Source organism: Camellia sinensis, chromosome 9 (assembly GCF_055761805.1).
Source record: "Camellia sinensis isolate YWXY chromosome 9, ASM5576180v1, whole genome shotgun sequence".
NCBI classification, from domain to species: domain Eukaryota; kingdom Viridiplantae; phylum Streptophyta; class Magnoliopsida; order Ericales; family Theaceae; genus Camellia; species Camellia sinensis.
This window is the reverse complement of record NC_138969.1, coordinates 66,313,117-66,331,982: the sequence shown is the minus strand read 5'-3', so window position 1 is coordinate 66,331,982 and position 18,866 is coordinate 66,313,117. Positions and strand designations below refer to the sequence as shown.

Here is an 18,866-nt window from a genome sequence, read left to right as displayed (position 1 = left end):
AAATTTTAGACTTCCAGATTTAACAAGATGAGACAAATCGAAAACTTAGAAAAAAAATTCAAAAAAAATGGAGAAAAGATTTTTAAAAAAAACAAAAACAAAAATAATGAAGTTTTTTTTGCTTATTTTAATTATTTTTTTATTTTTTAATTCGTTTAAACAAAACAGACAAAAAAATATTAAAAAATTAATATAATTTTTAAAAATATCACTAAAATTAAAAAATAAAATAAAATAAAATAAAGGACTTATAGAAGTTCCAAACCCATTATGAGTCAATTTGAAAAGAATTAAAAAATTAAAAAGTTAACTTTTAACTTATTTTATGTCACATCACTTTATATATTTTTTTATATTTTTTTTTAAAAAATTAAATAAAATTAAAAAAATCAATTTTTAATCATACTTCCAATTCATGCTATTCGAATATTAGAAAGTAGGCAATATAGTGAGTAGAAAAAAAAGTAGCTTATGTGAAGATTAGGAATCTCCTCTCTGTGGTCTTCCCTTCCGTCAATTCACCTCGCTCAGCCCAACCTACCGCTGCCCAACCTTCCTCCCTACACAGACTCACTCCACACTCACACCATCCACAGGTACTCTCTCTCTCTCTCTCTCAACATAGCTAGTTACAAAATAAATGGGCTAGTCTTCCATCAAATTCAGTTAAATCTAAACTTGAAAGAACATAGTGATTCGTGAAGTCCACATGATTCTTACTTTTATTATTTAAATTATCCATTTTATAGGATTGTCAGGATATCATTTATGAGAAAAATATCATTATGTTATTCATAAAAAAAAATTAGTCTCATTCAATGATCATGACTTGTTTATTTTATTACGTTTATTTTCTTTTAAAAACAAATAATGTATATGTTTTTAAAAATAGACTTTTTAATTTTAAAAAAAATTACATATTGGTGGTTTTTTGTTAAATATTTATTGATTAGTGAAAAAATTTATGAATTTAATCACTTGATTTTTTTATTTATTTATTTTTTTTTTGCAATAATACACTGAGTTGTAATTCATCTTTTAATTTTTTGGAGAACAAATTATCAGATCGATTTAAATTTTTTCAAGAATGATATAAATTTAAGAATCTTGCAAAATGAACTATTCGAATTATCAAAATAAAATTTGAGTGAGTCTCATAAGTTCCTCAAATTCTCCCAAGTAAACTTTGAGAGAAATCCAAATCCTTATAAAATTATATTCTATCTTACCAAACAATTTATCCTGTCAAATTTCATAGTTAAAAATGCAGTTAATACAAAGTAGTATTAATACAGGACAAATCAATCTATTGAGATAGCAACTGCCAACAACTTTAATACTAGATAAACATAAATAATGAAGAAAAGTCATTACACCTAAGCAAAAGTGGAAATTATGAGCAAAACATATGAAACATACAAAAAGTAAGAAGAATTATTCACGCCTAGTCAGGGAGAAAAAAGTTGAAAGAAATGGAGAATTTTACGTACCTATTTTGTTGAGCCCTTAATAGGGGGTGATAAATTTTTTTTTTTTTTCTCAAATTTAATAGATATCTTCTATCTAAATAAAAGAGAAGTTAAATATATCTCAACCAATGCAAGGCGCACCCCTTTTTTTGGGAATTATTTTAATCATTACTAGTACAATATAATAGGTCTGTTTGGAAAGATGGTTGGTGGCTAAAATAATCATAAAAGATAAAATAGATTATTTTAGTCTCAACAAACAAAATATCACATCCAATCCATAATTATTATATTATTTTCTCACAAAAAAATTTAAAAACTCAAAAAGTCAAAAAATCCTTCCTAAGCTAAGCTTTTTAACCCAGGCTAAAATAGTTTTAAAAAAAAATTAAAAAGCCAAAAAGCCACCTACTTCCCAAACCAACCCAAAATATTTTCAATTTTTTGAGAAGCGATCGCCCTTATACGCTTCACTCAGATTAATTGGCTTCCTACAATGTTCTTCAATATGTCAATCTAAACAAAAAGGGTAAATTATATTTTGTCTCTTTTATATTTGTTCATTTTTTTTTTTATCCTTAAATTTTTCTTTTCACTTTTAAAATTTTTATATTTTAAGTTTTTTTCAATTTACTCTTAAAATTAACTTCTGTTTAAAATTAGACATGAAATATCACAATAATTGTCACATAACATACAAAATATATTATTATATTAGGGTTTGAATTTGTGTTAGTGGTGTGAGTTATATATAATAAAATATTGTTATGCCAGGTGATTGTGAATGTGTTATTTTCTGTTTAATTTTTAATAGAAGTTAGTTTTAGGAGTAAATTGAAAAAAAAAAAAAAATATTTATGTTGATTAGGTATGTGCTTGGATTTGTGTTTCTAGGATTTGGGTTTGGATTTGTGATTTGTAATGTGTTTTAATGAATGTTCTGAGTTGATGAATTTTCATTAACTAGGTTATGACTCCTATTGGAAACTCAAACTTGAGCAACAATGGAGTTCAAAGAGGAAGAGAGAGATGTAAAGAAGAAAGAGAGAGCTCTTTGCTTAAAAAAGAACAAAAACAAAAAGAAGTAGAAGAAGAAAAGAAAAGGTAATACAAACCCTTAAAAAACACAACCCCTGCAACTCTCACTCATATGTGATTGGTTCATGAAGAAAAAAAAAAAAAACAAAATACGTGATTAATCCATATCATTTTAGGGGTCATGGGGTTCCTAACTTTAAGAGTTACAATCATTTTTTAAGAAATTATAAAAATATTATTTAAAGTGAAATGTCAATGACATTTTAAAATTAGGAGAATAATAATGATTATTTTGATTGAAAATAAAGAGACTATAATAAGTCATATTATTATTTATAAAAATTTTAATAAAATGGTGATATTTATCATTATTGACATACAAACATAATTTATTTCGATGAAGATATCGAATTTATTGGATTGTTAGTTACATTTGACATGTGGAGTTTATCCTCCACGTGTTTCTTTCCATTCATAACTTAAATGACCACTATATAAATTGTAATTAAGCAACACATCTTCAATTATGAAAAATAAAGAAAATAAAAAAAATTATAATAGGTCATAATTAATATCAGAATGAGTCGTAACTAACTATTACTTGATATATAGTCATAACCAAAATAACAATGGGAAGAAATTATGACTAAATTATATCTAACACTATAATGTGTTATAACTAAAAATCGTGAAGAATATAATTGCGACATATGATAGACACTTTTCTTGTGGTATGTTTTATAGAATTTCTCTACTAAAATATATCATTTATATCTCAACTTATATTCTTTTTTAAATTTCCAATCCACCTATAAAATAATTACTCCCCAAGTATAAAATTTAATCTCAAATCCTTTAATTTAAAATTTACATTTATCTAAATGAACTCTTAATATTTAAGTTTAGTAATATCTCATTGTTGTTTATTACGAAAAAAAAAAAAAAATATTGTCATTAATTCGTGCCATCTCTCTACTAAATTCTTGGCTACGCCACTAGGGACAACCCACGTGAGTCTGCTTTTCTTTATGAAGGATTCCCACTCAATCCCACCTCATAAAGTAATACAAAATATGTTGTGTAATATTTTAAAATTTTATAATATAAATTTATTTTTATATATTTTTATGAGAAAAGGTATTATTTTTATATTAAGTTGATAATTTATTTTTATATAAGATTGAATTGGATACGAATTAATCTATTTGAATAGTTGTTCATTGCACACTGTCTGGACATGTTTATTAAAAAAATATAAAAAATAAAGTATTTTTAGTTATTCAGAGACTTAGGCTAAGTTTGGGAAGACTAAATAAGTGTATTTTTTGACTTTTTTTATATTATGTGTAGAAAAAGTAGAGAGGAGATGTTGATTGATTTGAACCAAAAAAGATAAAAAGATAAAATAAGTACACTTTTTTATGTTAACCAAACTTGGCCTTAACATCATTAAAAATCTTTATATTTATTAGTGTAACGCTATTAAAAAAAGTGATTTTGTTAAAAAATGATTGTGTGAAAAATTGTTTATTTATTTTTGATAAATTGAGTTCAAAATTTAAATTAAGTTCTATTAAAAAAAATAGTGATAAAAAAGTGGTTTACGTTTCACTATGAAATTTGAAAAGTTGGCAAGTGCAGACGAGAGAGAAGAGAGATAATGGTAATGATGTGCGGTGTTTGGGGGAAAAGAATTTTGGGTTTTTTTTTTTTATTTTTTCCGTTAAAAAGGCAAAGCTTTTACAAAATTAAAAAAAATAAATTTAAACAAAACATCATATCCAACCTCGTAATCATTTCACTTTTTCTTTCATAAACATCATATCTAATCATAAAAAAATTTAACTATCTTTCCAAACACTAAAAATTTTTTCTCTAATAATATTTTATAATTAAAAAAATCTACATAAAAACTTACTTCCCAAAACACCTACTAAGCTGTTTGGTATTTGATTATGTCATCAGTAATACTAGGTATCATGAAAAACCTTTCATGAAAATAATCATGAAACTTTTGTGATCCTTAGATTACACTTAGAATAAAGCACCACATACTATTCAAGATAATTCAAGGATCATAAATCTTTCATGATCATTTTCATGAGAAAAATTTCATAATCCCTAATTTTTCTGTTATGTCGTGGTTGGTGTACGTATGGGTCAATGAGAAACAGTATTTATAATGATGGGATTAAGTCCTCTCTATCCTCTCGTCACCCTTGCTCTCCCTTTTCTCTCTTTCTTTTGTCTTCTTCTCTCTTCTCCCGCCTCATCTCTTCTTTTCTTCCTGATTAAGGCCTGGTTTGAGTTGTTTTTAAAAAAAAAATTATCACTATTTACAAATAAAAAAGTTAATATATATAATATTTTAATCAAATTAATTTTACACAGTTTTCAGGACTGACTTGACCTCTTTAGTACTGTAACAGGGGAAAAAAATTATATATGTAAAATTACTAAGTTGGATGATAATGTTGGGCCCGTTGGGGCCCACCACAAGTCCCGTTTTGATAATCCGAACCGTGCAATATGTAGAACTCATCCAAAACTATATACTTATAAAAAATCACGTTGATCAGATATCGCTAACTACATGATCAAATCAGTTTTGTATAAAAAAAGATAGTGTTATAGGTAGCAGTTGACAAAAGAAAACTAACACGATCAGATAGCTATCGATATCTAATTAATGTGATTTTTTACAAACATATAGTACTCGACGAGTTCTACACATTGAACGGTTCGATTAGCAAAACGGGACCTGTAGTGGGCCCCCACGGGCCGAATAACACCGTCTAATTCAAGCCCAAAAAAGAGGCAATCATTTCCCATCTCTTACCCAACCCACTACCCTGCCCAAATTGTACACCTACTCCACTATACTTCTCCTACACACTTATTTATACAATTTTTTAATACACATTTTTTCGTAAAAAGTCAAAAAGTTGACTCAAATATCCATCTTTTTTTCCTCAACTTTTTAATCTAAAAAGACAAAAAGTACACTTATTTAGGACACCCCAAACAACCTCTAAATTAACCTATCACCCGTGTTATACACGGAATAAAATAATATATTATTTATTAAAAATGTAATAATTATATTTATTTTTTTATATTTTATCTCCCTTAAATAAATTTTATATATAAGTTTAAAAATTTTCTTTAAAATGATCCTTTACTATAATATATATAGTGAGTATTTAGGAAATTGCTATTTTAGTAGGTTATTTTAGTTTTTAGGGCATCCACAATGGAATAGCTAAAAAAGTGTGTGATATGACAAAAGGTGATAAAAGTGGACCAAAAAATACGTATTAAGGTGTGTTAAGAGTTTGTTAATTTTAGAGAGTGAGTGGTGGTGCAATGGATGTGTTAAGGGGTGTGTTAAATATATATATATATATATATACATAATAAATAAAATAAATAAATAATTTAGTTTAATCAAAAATTTCAAACCTAAAATTAAATTTCAAGTCCAAAAAAAAAAAATTTGTCGTTAACCGGTCAACCCGCAAGAACACAAACACACTCCCCTCGCTAGCTAAAACCATCGCTGCAGATGACAAACGTTTTAACACACACCACTAACACACTAACTGATCCACTGCAGCACCAAACACCAAACCTTGCTAGCTAAAACTTACCAACTGACACTAACACTCTCCTTAGTGTGTCCATTGTGGATGCTCTTAGCTATTTTAGTAGGCTAAAATTTTTGTGTTTGGAAAGATGATTGGATTTTTTGTAATTGGATGTAATGTTTGTGAGAGAAAAAGTGAAATGATTATGAATTTGATGTGACATTTTGTCTTATTAGTTATTTTAGCCTATTTTGTTTTTTAGTGTTATTTTAGCCAAAAAAGCTAAAAAGCATTCTTCCCAAACACTCCCATAGTATAGATAGATTAAAATTATTGTATATTAACAATTAATAATAAAAATTATACTTTGTAAAACCTCTAAAATCATGGTTAAACCCGCAAATCATTCAAACAAAAAATAGTTTAGCTAAATTAGTTAGGTCAAAAGACCAATCAGATTACATAAAATTAATTAATTAAAACTTTTAAATTTTATTTGATTAAAATTTAAACTGTCACTAAATATAGAAAGTAATCTATTAATTTAAATTTAAAATCGACACAATATAAATTTAAAATTATAATAATCTATATCATAATTTATAAATTTTAAATACAAATTTAAAATTATCATAATTATCTCATAATTTTTGTATTAAGGAGCAACAAAAGTGACATTGAGATTATCGATATATTTATATATTTTACGAAAGAATAATTTTAAAGAGAGATATTATAAGAGTTTCAAAATCTCATACAAAATTATTTTTAAAACAAAAACCTCTATGTAGGATTGTACAATAAAAATTAAATAGAAGTTAGCCAATCAGGATTTTCTTAATTGTTTAAAATTAAAAAAATCAAAAAAATTAGTATGAGATATTGATCATAAGATTTCTTACTAAAAATCTCATTTTACTTATATAAATAGAAATATAAGATTCGCTTTATGTATATGAAACAATTCACTTTTTTTCTTTTTTTGTTGATGTGTGATTATAAAATAAAAGTTAATGAAATCTAACCAATGGAGATTTTCTTAATTGTTCAAAAATTAACAATTGTTTTGGCAAGAAGTTTATTTTGAATCAAGCAATCTTAGCAGCTTAATCTTTAATTAGATCAATTTTTAATTTATTTTGAATCAAACAAATTTAACCAATATATTTTGATAAAACCGCTAAAATCGCAATTAAATCAGCAAATCAGGTAAACCGAAAATGGTTTACCTTATCGGCTAAGTCAAATGACCAACCAACTTATACAAAAATTAATTAATTAAAACTTTTAAATTTTATTTTAATTTTAAAATTTAAACTGTCTTGAACTGAAACATACGCAACACTACAATATTAAATAGGAGTATTAGGTTTATATAGTAAAACAATTCATTTTTTCCTCATTTTTCTAATATGAGATTTTAAAATAAAAGTTAATCGTTATTTGGACGGAAAGTTCATTTCTAATCAAGCAATCTCAATCGTTTAATTTTTAATAAGGTCAATTTTAATTTATTTCAAATCAAACAAATCTAAGCAATATATTTTGATAAAAAAGCTAAAATTGTAGTTAAACTAGTGAATCAGTCAATCTGAAAATGATTCAGCCTAATCGACTAAGTCAAAAGATCAACCAATTTATAACAAAATTAATTAATTAAAACCTTTAAATTTTATTTTAAAATTAAAATTTGAACTGAAATATGCACAATACTATAATATTAAATGAGAGTATAAAATTTACTTTATATAAGTGAAACAACTCACTTTTTCTTTCTTTTCTCTATATGAGATTACAATTATTTTGAAGTTAAATATTATGAGAGTTTCAAAATCTCATACAAAATTATTTTTAAAATCAAAACGTCTATGTGGGATTGTAAATATAAAAGTTAAATGAAAGCTAATCAATGGAGATTTTCTTAATTATTTCAAATAAAAAAATAAAAAATAAAAAATAAAAAAATTGGTATTGATTATATGACTTCTCAATAAAAATCTTTTTTTGCTTATATAAATGGAAGTATAAAATTCACTTTATACAAGTGAATCAATTCACTTTTTTTTTCTTTTTTTTTTTTTTCAATGTGGGATTGTAAACTAAAAGTTAAATGGAAGCTAACCAATGGGGATTTTCTTAATTATTTAAAATTAAGAAAATTCAATAATTTATATAAATTGTAGCATAAGATTCACTTTATGTAAATGAAACAATTCACTTTTTTTTTTCTTTTTTTTCCCAATTTGGAATTGTAAAATAAAAAGTAAATGGAAGCTAACTAATGAAAATTTTCTTAATTGTTTAAAATTAAGAAAATTTAATAATTTTAGAATGAGGGTTTGAAACTTTTAGAAGGTTTTTCTCTTAAAATCCTTTTATAAGATTCAATTTATATAAGTGAAATAACTCACTTTTTCTTTCTTTTTCTGATGTGGGATTGTAACACTTTATCTAAGTGAAACAACTCACTTTTTTTTTTTTCTCGATGCGAGATTATAATTATTTTAAAGTTAAATATTATGAGAGTTTCAAAATCTTATAAAAAATTATTTTTAAAATCAAAACGTATATGTGGAATTGTGAAATAAAAGTTAAATAAAAGTTAGCTAATGAGGATTTTCTTAATTGTTTAAAATTAAGAAAATCAAAAAAATAAGTATGAGATATTTGATCATAGGGCTTCTCACTAAAAGTTTCCTTTTGTTTATATAAATGGGAGCATAAGATTCAGTTTATGTAAATGAAACAATTCACCTTTTTTTTTTTTTCTTTTCTTCTGATGTGGGATTGTAAAATAAAAGGTAAATGAAGTTAGCCAACGAGAATTTTCTTAATTATTTAAAATTAAGAAAATTCAATAATTTTAGAATAAGGGTATGGAGCTTCTAGAACATTTCTCTCAAAAAACTCCATTTTCCTTACATAGATAATAGATAGTGAAACAACCTTTGTTTTTTTTTCTTCTCCCAATGTAGGATTATAAAATAAATCATAAACTAATTAGAGTTTTATTTTTATATGGTTAAATAGAAGTTAGCCAATGAATTTTTTTTTAATTGTTTAAAATTAATATAAGAAATCATGATTAAACCGGCAAATCGATCAAACCGAAAATGGTTCAGCTTAATTGGTTAGGTCAAATGACCAACCAACTTATACAAAATTAATTAATTAAAACTTTTAAATGTTATTTTAATTTTTAAATTTAAACTATCTTGAATTGAAGTAAACACAATATTACACTATTAAGATTCACTTTATATAAGTGAAACAACTCATTTTTTTTTTTGTCTTTTTCCGATGTGAGATTATAAAATAAAAGTTAACAATTATTTAAATGGAAAGTTTATTTTTAATTAAGCAATCTCAGTCTTTCAATTTTTAATCAGATCAATCTTTAGTTTATTTCGAATCAAACAAATCTAATTAATATATTTTGATAAAATTGCTAAAATCACGGTTAAACTAACAAATTAATCAAATCAAAAATGATTTAGCCGAATTGGCTAGGTCATAATTAATTAATTAAATTTTTTTAAATTTAAACTATATTGAATTGAAACATGCACAACACTACAATATATTAAATGGGATGAGAGTATAAGATTCACTTTATATGACTAAAATAACTCATTTTTTTTCTTTCTTTTCCCGATGTGAGATTATCAAATAAAAGCTAACCAATAGAGATTTTCTTAATTGTTTAAAATTAAGAAAATCAAGAAAATTAGTATGAGATATTGAAACTCTCACAAGGTTCCTCACTAAATGAGATGAGTGTATAAAATTCCCTTTATATGAGTAAAACAACTCATTTTTTTCCCTTCTTTTCCCGATGTGGGATTATCAAATAAAAGTTTACCAATGGAGATTTTTTTAATTGTTTAAAATTAAGAAAATTAAGAAAATTAGTATGAGATATTGAAATTCTCACAAGACTCCTCACTAAAAATATCCTTTTCCTTATATAATATATAGATAGATAGATAGATAAATAGATAGATAGATAGATAGATAAATAGATAGATAGATAGATAGGTAGATTTCAAAAGAAATAGGTTAGGAATCTCAAATAATTTATTAAATTTTTTATCAAACATCTCATATGGATATGTGATCTATATATATGTAAGTTTGTGTGAATCTCACATTCATATAAAAAATTTGATAAAATATTTAGTAAATTATTTAAGATTGATAGTATTTTCCATTTCAAAATTCTCTTTTGTCTACACTCTCTCTTTTAAAAAAAGAATAATGTGGTGAGAGTAGAGTCTCTCCACTCTCTCTCTCTCACTCTTTCTTTTGAGTATTTTTTTTTTCCAAAGATTTATTATATAAATGTGTATTATTGAATAAATCTAAAATTGAATCTATATTTATTACTATTTTATATTTACATGAATTATTACATTGAAAAACTAATTAGATTTCTATTCATATATTGACTTTAAATTTTTAGTAACAAATTAAATAAATTATATTTTAATCCAATAATTTTATATTTAATTATATTTTGATCTCATTATTATTTACACTGTGCCTTTAAGTATGGACATACATTAGTGTATATGAAAAATTATTAGGTGGTATTAGAGATTCTTTTGATATTGTTTATGTGGTACTCTTAACAAATAAAGAATTCCAAAACATATCAAGTAGATTATTCTTTTCTCTTAACTAACAAAGATGGGTCAAAATTGTCCCACCCATAAAGTTTATGATATGTTACTAACAGTTGACCCATACAATACACATTATAAAATATAAGTATATATTTTGAAAATCATACTTTTATAAATTTTATTCGAATTATGTTTGTGTATATCAATATGTATCTACCTATGAATTTATTATAAAAAGTAGGGTCATTCTACAATACAAATTTTTCTTTGCCATGTACCATATACAAGTTATGATATTTGTGTAGTGATAACTAAAAAAACTCAATAAGTCATAACTTATGAAGCACGGATACTCCAAAAATGGTGTTGTACGAGTACCGGGTCCTTACCAGGTGCGGGTATGCGTACCGGGTATGCCGGATACATGTCGGGTACGGTAAATACATTTGGATACGTCGTGGGTACGGCACCGGTACAGCGAGGTGAATTTTTTTTTTTTTTTGGCGGCTGATTGAATTTGTTGCAACATTTATTTCCAACACCTTGCTCTCTTTTACATCCTGTTTTAGACAATCAAAAAAGAAAAATAAATAATTATATAAATTTTTAAACAAACTGTTCTCTTTTTAGTTTTGATATTGAAACTTTGATTTGTATGTTGGATGTTTAGCTATAAATTTAAAAAAAAAAATTTTAAAAATTTGACATACCATAGCCATACCCGTATCCATACCCTACTTTTTAAAAAATTTGCCGTATCGGCGTACCCGTAACTATATTTGTACCTACACCCATGCTTCATAGGTCATAACTAAATACCACTTGAGGAATTACCAAAGACATTTTGTGTCATAACCAAAACAATAATCACAACTAACATTACAATGAGTTATAATCAAAATTATTTGAGTTTTTATTTGTGAGTTTTGATTTAATTTTAATTTATTTGAGTTAGTTCATGTCGAAATATGATGTGAGAAGTATAAATAATTAATTGTATTTTTTTATAAATATTTTTATAGAGAAAATTAGAGTAGGACTTTTTTTGATAAATAAAGTGCACTCTATTGGACTGGCTTGCAACTTCTCATTTATTTATTTATTTTATCAGCAAGCATGCAGATAGTTATTACTGCCAATAGTACAATATTATTTATTTATGTTTTTTTAAAGTATTGCTTTGTTTGTTATCAGACTTGGCTATGGCTGTCAGTGATTGTCTGATTTTCATTGGAAAAACGGTTGTTGGATTATTGGTGGAGCCAGTTAGGCGTCAATTCGATTATGTCTTCAATCGAGTGAAATACATTGAAAATCTACGAGAGCAAGTTCAAAATTTAGAGGCTCAAAGAATAGATGTGCTCAACTCCATGGATGCAGCAAAAAGGAACAGAGAAGAAATTCTAACAAGTGTTGAGAATTGGATTGGCAAAGTTAATGGGTTCATTCTTGAGGCTAAAGAGTTTCTTGAAGGTGGTAGCAATGTGAACCAGAATTGTTTCAATGGGTGGTTTCCTGATTTGGTCACACGACGCCGGCTAGGTAAGGCAACAAAAAATAAAGCAGAGGAGGCTAAAGAGCTGGGCAAAGAAGGCACATTCAATAACAACATATCCAAACCTGCCCCTCCCTTGGGGATAGAGTCCATACCCTCTGAACAGCTCGTGCCTTATGCTTCTACAAATTTGACAATGACCAATGTAATGGGGGCACTAACTGACAACGAGATCAACTTCATTGGAATACATGGTATTGGGGGCGTTGGAAAGACAACTTTGGTAATAGAAATCGGCAAAAAAGCAAAATCTAAGAAGCTTTTTGATGAAGTTGTGATGGCTGTAGTGTCTCAGAACCAAGACATTAAAAACATTCAAAGTCAAATAGCTAGCATGTTGGGTTTCACCAGATTAACTGATCAACAAAGTGTAATTCAAAGAGCAAGCATGTTGTATGCAAGACTCAGGGATGTGAAGAAGATCCTTGTTATATTGGACGATGTTTGGGAAGAACTTGATTTGGCAGTCGTGGGCATTCCATTTGGCAATGATCACCAGGGTTGCAAAATCATAATCACAACACGGCGTGAGCAAGTATGCGATTCCATGGGAAAGGAAACGCCGAGGACAGAGATTTTTCATCTTGGTGTTTTATCTGAAAAAGATTCATGGGACTTGTTCAAAAAGAATGCTGGCGATGTCATTGACTCTAACGCAGTGAATGCTATTGCTAATGAGGTTTGTAAAGAATGTGGAGGCCTGCCTATAGCACTTGTTACAGTTGGAAGAGCAATGAAACGTAATAAAGATAAACCTGATTTATGGAACGAAGCAGCTCGAGAATTGAGAAAATCAATACCAACATATATTGAAGGTGTTGATGAACGAGTATACAAATGTCTTAGGTTGAGCTATGATTACCTGCAAGATGAGGAAGCCAAGGCTTGCTTCTTGCTTTGTTCTCTATTTCCTGAGGATCATAACATCTTAATAGAAGATTTGGTACGATATGGGATGGGGTTGAGGGTATTCAAAAGAGTTGATACAGTGCATGAAGCCAGGGGCAGAGCAAAGTCAATGATTGAAAATCTCATAGCTTCATGTCTCTTATTAGCTAGTGATAAACGAGATTGCATCAAAATGCATGATGTTGTACGTGATGTTGCCATAGATATTGGATCCGAAAAGTATTTTGTAAGAGCTGGTTGCAATTTGAATTATTGGCCAAAGATCGATAGTTTGGATCAATACACTGGCGTATCATTGATGAGAAATCAAATTAGTAACCTTCCTGAGGTCTTGGAATGTCCAAAGCTCCAAATATTACTATTACAAGACAATAAAAATGCAAGGTCATGTTCACATGAATTCTTTTCAAGGATGACGGAACTTAGTGTTTTAGATTGGAGCCAACGCGATCGGAGCCGCTTTGACCCTCGTCTTCACAATTCAATTCGTAGTGCTGATGCTTTCAATAATCAAATGTGTCTTCGAACATTAGTTCTTGAAGGAATAGAGTTTGGGGACACTAAATTTCTTGGACAATTAAAGACACTTGAAGTTCTTAGCCTCAAGCATGCCTTCTTTTCTGAGGTACCAAATGCTATAAGGGAGTTAACTAATCTAATGTTGTTGGACATGACTCAAAGCCGTCATGAATTTCTGATTCCGGCCGCAATACTATCGCCCTTATCCCATTTGGAGGAGTTGTACTTGTTTGGCACCGAATATTCAAGGGGGATCGGAGACCCTACAGTAGAAGTAGCTGTTGCACTAAGATCTTGGCCTCGCCTAAAAGTGCTAACCATTTCTATACCTGACATTGCATATATACCCAAGGACTTTGTTTTTCCTGAGCTGGAAATTTTTATTATTTTTATTGGAAAATCGAGTTCTGGGTTTATGGTTGAAAATTATTCCCCAAATTATTTGGACGTGGTTGGATCCATGGTTAATTGGAGTAAATCGCTAAAGATGGGGTTGAAGAGAGCTACATATCTGGGGATCGAAGATTGTTCTGAATTCGAATACTTGATCAACACAGAAGAATGGGGGATTTCATCACAGGCACAACCACGTGATCTGCAATTGCTCTTCAACCTGGAAGAATTGGTACTCGGGGCTTTGGATAGTTTCAAAGGGATATGTGAAGCAAGTGCACTTGCAACTTCCAGTTGGGTGTGCTTCCCAAAGCTTAGAACTTTGATAGTTGGCAGTTGTCCTGAACTATCAACTGTTCTTCTTCCATTCAATTTGCTTCAAAGGCTACAACATTTGGAGAACCTTTGGGTAGGAGATTGCAAGACATTGGAACAAGTATTTGATTTTGGTTCTGAAGGAGAAGGCATGAAGCTACTTTCTAGTTTGAGAGATTTAAGACTAGGCCCCTTGCCTAGATTGAAGCATATATTGAACTGCTGCAGTCGTCAACATGTGGAACTCGGCAACCTAAGAGTTATGCATGTCAGTGAATGTGGTAAACTGAAATATGTCTTCCAACCTTCCATAGCTCAAGCTCTTCATCAACTTGAAGAGCTTTCGGTATTTGGCTGTGAAGAAATGGAGGAAATTGTTGCTGCGAAGCAAAACGAAGGGCACGAAGAAAGAGTGGACTACAAGATGGTGTTCAAAAGTCTCAAACAACTCTACCTTACAAGTCTTCCAAACCTAAGTGGTTTCTGCACAGGAGGAGACGACTTTCCTTTTGAATGGCCATCCTTGGAAGAACTTACAGTGGAAAACTGCCCCAAAATGAAGACTTTCGCTGCCACTACTTCCGACAGCACACCAAAACTGAAGGAAGTTGATGTTGGTAACTTCAAGAAAATACCGCTACAGGGGATGGACTTGAATCAGTTTGTGCAAACCCATATCATTTCAAAGCCACCTAAGGTACTTCTCTATTTTACCACATTTAACACACACACACACACACATATATATATATATATATATATATATATATATGTATATCAGGTAATTAGTTACTTATATTATGAGGCAATGTTTTTTTTAAAAAAATAAAAATAAATTAATTAATTAAATTGGGTCCTTGACTAATAAACTAGTAAATCAATGGACTATATATATATTCATTGTGCTTGTATGATCCATATCTGACTAATTTTAAATTTACATCATATACTTCAATTTCAGAATAAATTTTAAGATGAAAATTCATGATAGCATTTTTGAATGAACTACAAATCAAATTATCAACTCCTCCTCCTTGTTGTGAGTAGTTGATAATTTAGTTTATAGATAATTAGAGATCTCTAGTAATTTTGAATTATATTTAGAGCAATGCTACATACACAAAATTTGTACACCTAAAAATGCTCAAAAATTTTAATATACGCTCGAAATTTATTCAAAATGTGGACTCTACTACATAAGAGTTGAATCTTAACTACATTATTTTTTTAGGTATATTATTGTGCATGAATTTTGTGCATAGAGGCCCTTTATTACACTAAAATAACATTTTTAAATTTTTTTTATATAGATTACACTTTTTAATGTAAAATTTATTGTTTTCTTTTATTATTTAGTTAAAATTTAATATATTGTCCTCTTTCGTGCATAGAGTTTTATTTTTATTTTTAAGTGTTAAGTTAAGTTGATGGATAGAGAAATTTTACTTTTTATTAGCCTTTTACAATGAATGTTCATTTATGTTTTTATTATCAAAGGCCTTTGACTATCTAAAAAAAATGAGATAATAAATTATTTAATATTCTCGCAACAACTCACATGGTAATGCTCCCTACAATGAACCATTTGAATAGTTCTATTTTTGTTTGGGAGTTTTTTTTTAGCAAATTTTAGTATAAGGACATTTGGACAATGAATTTTTTTTTAGGCCTTTGGATAAAGATGGAAGAGACCTAGTGGATTGAGATAATGCCTTCCTTAAATAAAAAAGAAAATGCTAATAATGGATTTCTTTTTTTCTTTTGTTTTTATGCCTCTTAATAAATTTTATATTAGGTTTTGGTAAGGGATTTTTTTTTTGGTTTCAAGTTGTCAAATTTCAAAAGTGAGGCCTTAGGCAATTGCATTAATAGCCTAATAATGATGAATTGTTATTAAGTCAACTGTGCTACACTACATGTATATTTATATTAAATATTTTATTTTTCTTAAGACCAAAAAAGAAATTATATTCAATCAATCAAAAAGTGATAGAGGTCATGACTTGGAGAGATGATAGAAAGTGTCATTCGCCAAAAAGTGAAAGAGGGGAAGAATGCCTCCTTGCTATCTCTCTCAAAACAATTTTTGGTCCTTGTGCATTTTGTAAGATCTTTATTCAATCGATAGGTAATTTGAAAATGGTGTGAGTTTTCAATATAAATTTTATTACATAAGGAATAAATAAAATTAATTGGCCTTTCAATCTGCATATTTTCTTTGAGGTCCATTCAGCATACACTTGATAGATTTGTCAGCCTATGAAATCATGCCTAGGTTGTTTAAATATTTTATTTTCCATCTGCATAGACAATATTGTCAGGTTTCTCACATTTTTTTTTTTGTTGTCTTATGAATGTTTCCTATCATAATCTTTCCTAATTTTTTTCTTTTCTTTAATCTTTCCTAATTTTTTTCTTTTCTTTCTTTTTTTTAGGCAAGACAGACTGGTACTCTTGAAGATGAAATCCATGTTGAATCCTAATTAGATTGTGAACTAGATTATGAATTTATGAGGAATAACTCTCATGAGTAAGTGGACAATTCATGATTTACCTCAAGCTATACCTAAAAAAAATACAATTCTTATCTGAAAGGAATTTTCTATTACAGAAAAATAGATATGTTTTGTAGAAAAAAAAATTTGAATACTTTTTTCAAAAAAATTTTCTAAAACCTATCCCATTTTTTAGGAAACAACAAAAAGTTATTTCCAAAATTTCAAATGTTGTTTTTATGCAAAAATGAAAATAGTATGATGACGATGGTGTTTTTGAATTATTATTTTTTTTTTAAATAAAAAACAAAAAGGCAAACATTATATGTTACAAAATACAGATATCTCTATCTTTCATAGAAATATATTGCTAGATTATTATTGAGTTTTCATTTTCCTTTTGCAGTTGTCAACCATAAAGAATGTTGAGTTGCTCCCTATATGTGATGTCTACCTTAAGATTTTATTGTGTAAGGACATATGCTTCCTATGATTTGTGTTTCTAAATAATTGTCTGGCTTTGCAATATCAAACTACTACTCTAAATAAAGGTATGTTTACCTAATGTGTGCTAAAGATTTGAAGAGTGAATAAAGGTCAAAAAAAAGTATCAAGTGTGTGTAATTTTACTTTCCTTGCATTGTAATGGAGCTTGTATCCGAAATTATTTATCTCAATTAATAGTATTGTATGTTTGTTTTCATGCTTGTTTGTATTTGTGGTAAAAAAATATATTGCAATTTACTTTTTACTGAAATGTGATTGACTAGTAATAATTCAGAGTAAAAAAATATATCCGAAAAAAAAGTATAAAGTGTGTGTAATTTTACTTTCCTTGCATTGTAATGGAGCTTGTATCCGAAATTATTTATCTCAATTAATAGTATTGTATGTTTGTTTTCATGCTTGTCTGTATTTGTGGTAAAAAAATATATTGCAATTTACTTTTTACTGAAATGTGATTGACTAGTAATAATTAAGAGTACAACAATGAATTGTTGCTTGAATTTGTTAAGGGAGGCTTGTAATTCATTCAAATTGTTGCTTGAATGCTTGTAATTCAAGCGGATCAAGTTATGTTACAGAATCCAATGAGTCCATACTTAGATTTATGTTAGGAAATCCAAAGTGTACATACTTAGAATTAATACACGTTATTTCAAACATGCATCTACTTAATGGCTTAAAAATATATGGAGTAAATCCATCTGACATATATTAAGACTTTTCTTTGCTTTTATTCCAATATGGGACTAGTTTACTTCAAGAAATTCCAACAATCTCCCCCTCAAATGTGAACTTATACATCGGGCAAAGTTTTCTCTCGAGTCTAATTTACTCACTATGCCTTATGCCTTGTAATGAGGTTTGTAACAAGTTACTCCAGAAAGATAAACTATCTTTTGCAACATTTCAAAAACATAGGATAATCATAAAAACATGTGGAAAAGAATGTTTCTTTAGCAATGAATCCTTTGCAATTGAATCTTATATTTATCTCAAGTGAATATCCAATGATATTGAGGAAATAGAAAATGACACACATTAAGAAGACATAGGATCTCCATTTAGAAATAGAAAGCCATTGCATGCCCCTTTTGGAAAGAAGTGCTTTAGTCACTCAGGTAATATCCAAGCAACTCCTGTATAGTTTGTGGTCTATATGTCCAAGTCCAACGAATATCGACAAACAACATTTATTCATACATATCAACATCGTCAATTACGGAAAATTTAATTGGAAGGAAGTTCTTAGCTACTATAGAAATATCCAAGCAAAGTGAATCGTAATATGTGGTCAATTTTAATTTTCAATCAATAAAAATCAAAAGATTAGTTCAATGCCAAATTTTATCCAACTTTGACAAAACCAAACCGTTAAACCCTAGTGAGCATGCTTGTAACTACAAAGGCAACAACTAAGTCTGCCTACCATCGAATTTGTTAGCTATCTGAGCTTG

The 18,866-nt window shown here is 28.1% G+C and overlaps 1 protein-coding gene across 2 annotated transcripts; it reads left to right on the top strand.

Annotated features, from left to right (window-relative positions):
- Positions 1–438: 438 nt before the first annotated feature.
- LOC114299608 (disease resistance protein At4g27190) lies at positions 439–17,608 on the top strand. Of its 2 annotated transcripts, XM_082887010.1 has the most exons (5): positions 469–596; positions 2,437–2,573; positions 11,914–15,107; positions 16,846–16,940; positions 17,312–17,608. In XM_082887010.1, exons 3-4 carry the CDS (start codon positions 11,922–11,924, stop codon positions 16,891–16,893), a joined length of 3,234 nt encoding a protein of 1,077 aa, XP_082743136.1. In that variant the 5' UTR covers positions 469–596; positions 2,437–2,573; positions 11,914–11,921; the 3' UTR covers positions 16,894–16,940; positions 17,312–17,608. The 2 variants fall into 2 exon arrangements, with proteins under 2 accessions (XP_082743135.1, XP_082743136.1); XM_082887009.1 differs by lacking the exon at positions 2,437–2,573 and having other exon boundaries at positions 439–596.
- Positions 17,609–18,866: the final 1,258 nt, after the last annotated feature.

Excerpts from the sequence above, each read along its gene's own strand:
- LOC114299608 (XM_082887009.1), top strand. The coding sequence starts at position 11,922 with ATGGCTGTCAGTGATTGTCTGATTTTCATTGGAAAAACGGTTGTTGGA. Across the intron at positions 15,108-16,845 it reads TCATTTCAAAGCCACCTAAG|GCAAGACAGACTGGTACTCT; the intron begins GTACTTCTCTAT and ends TCTTTTTTTTAG.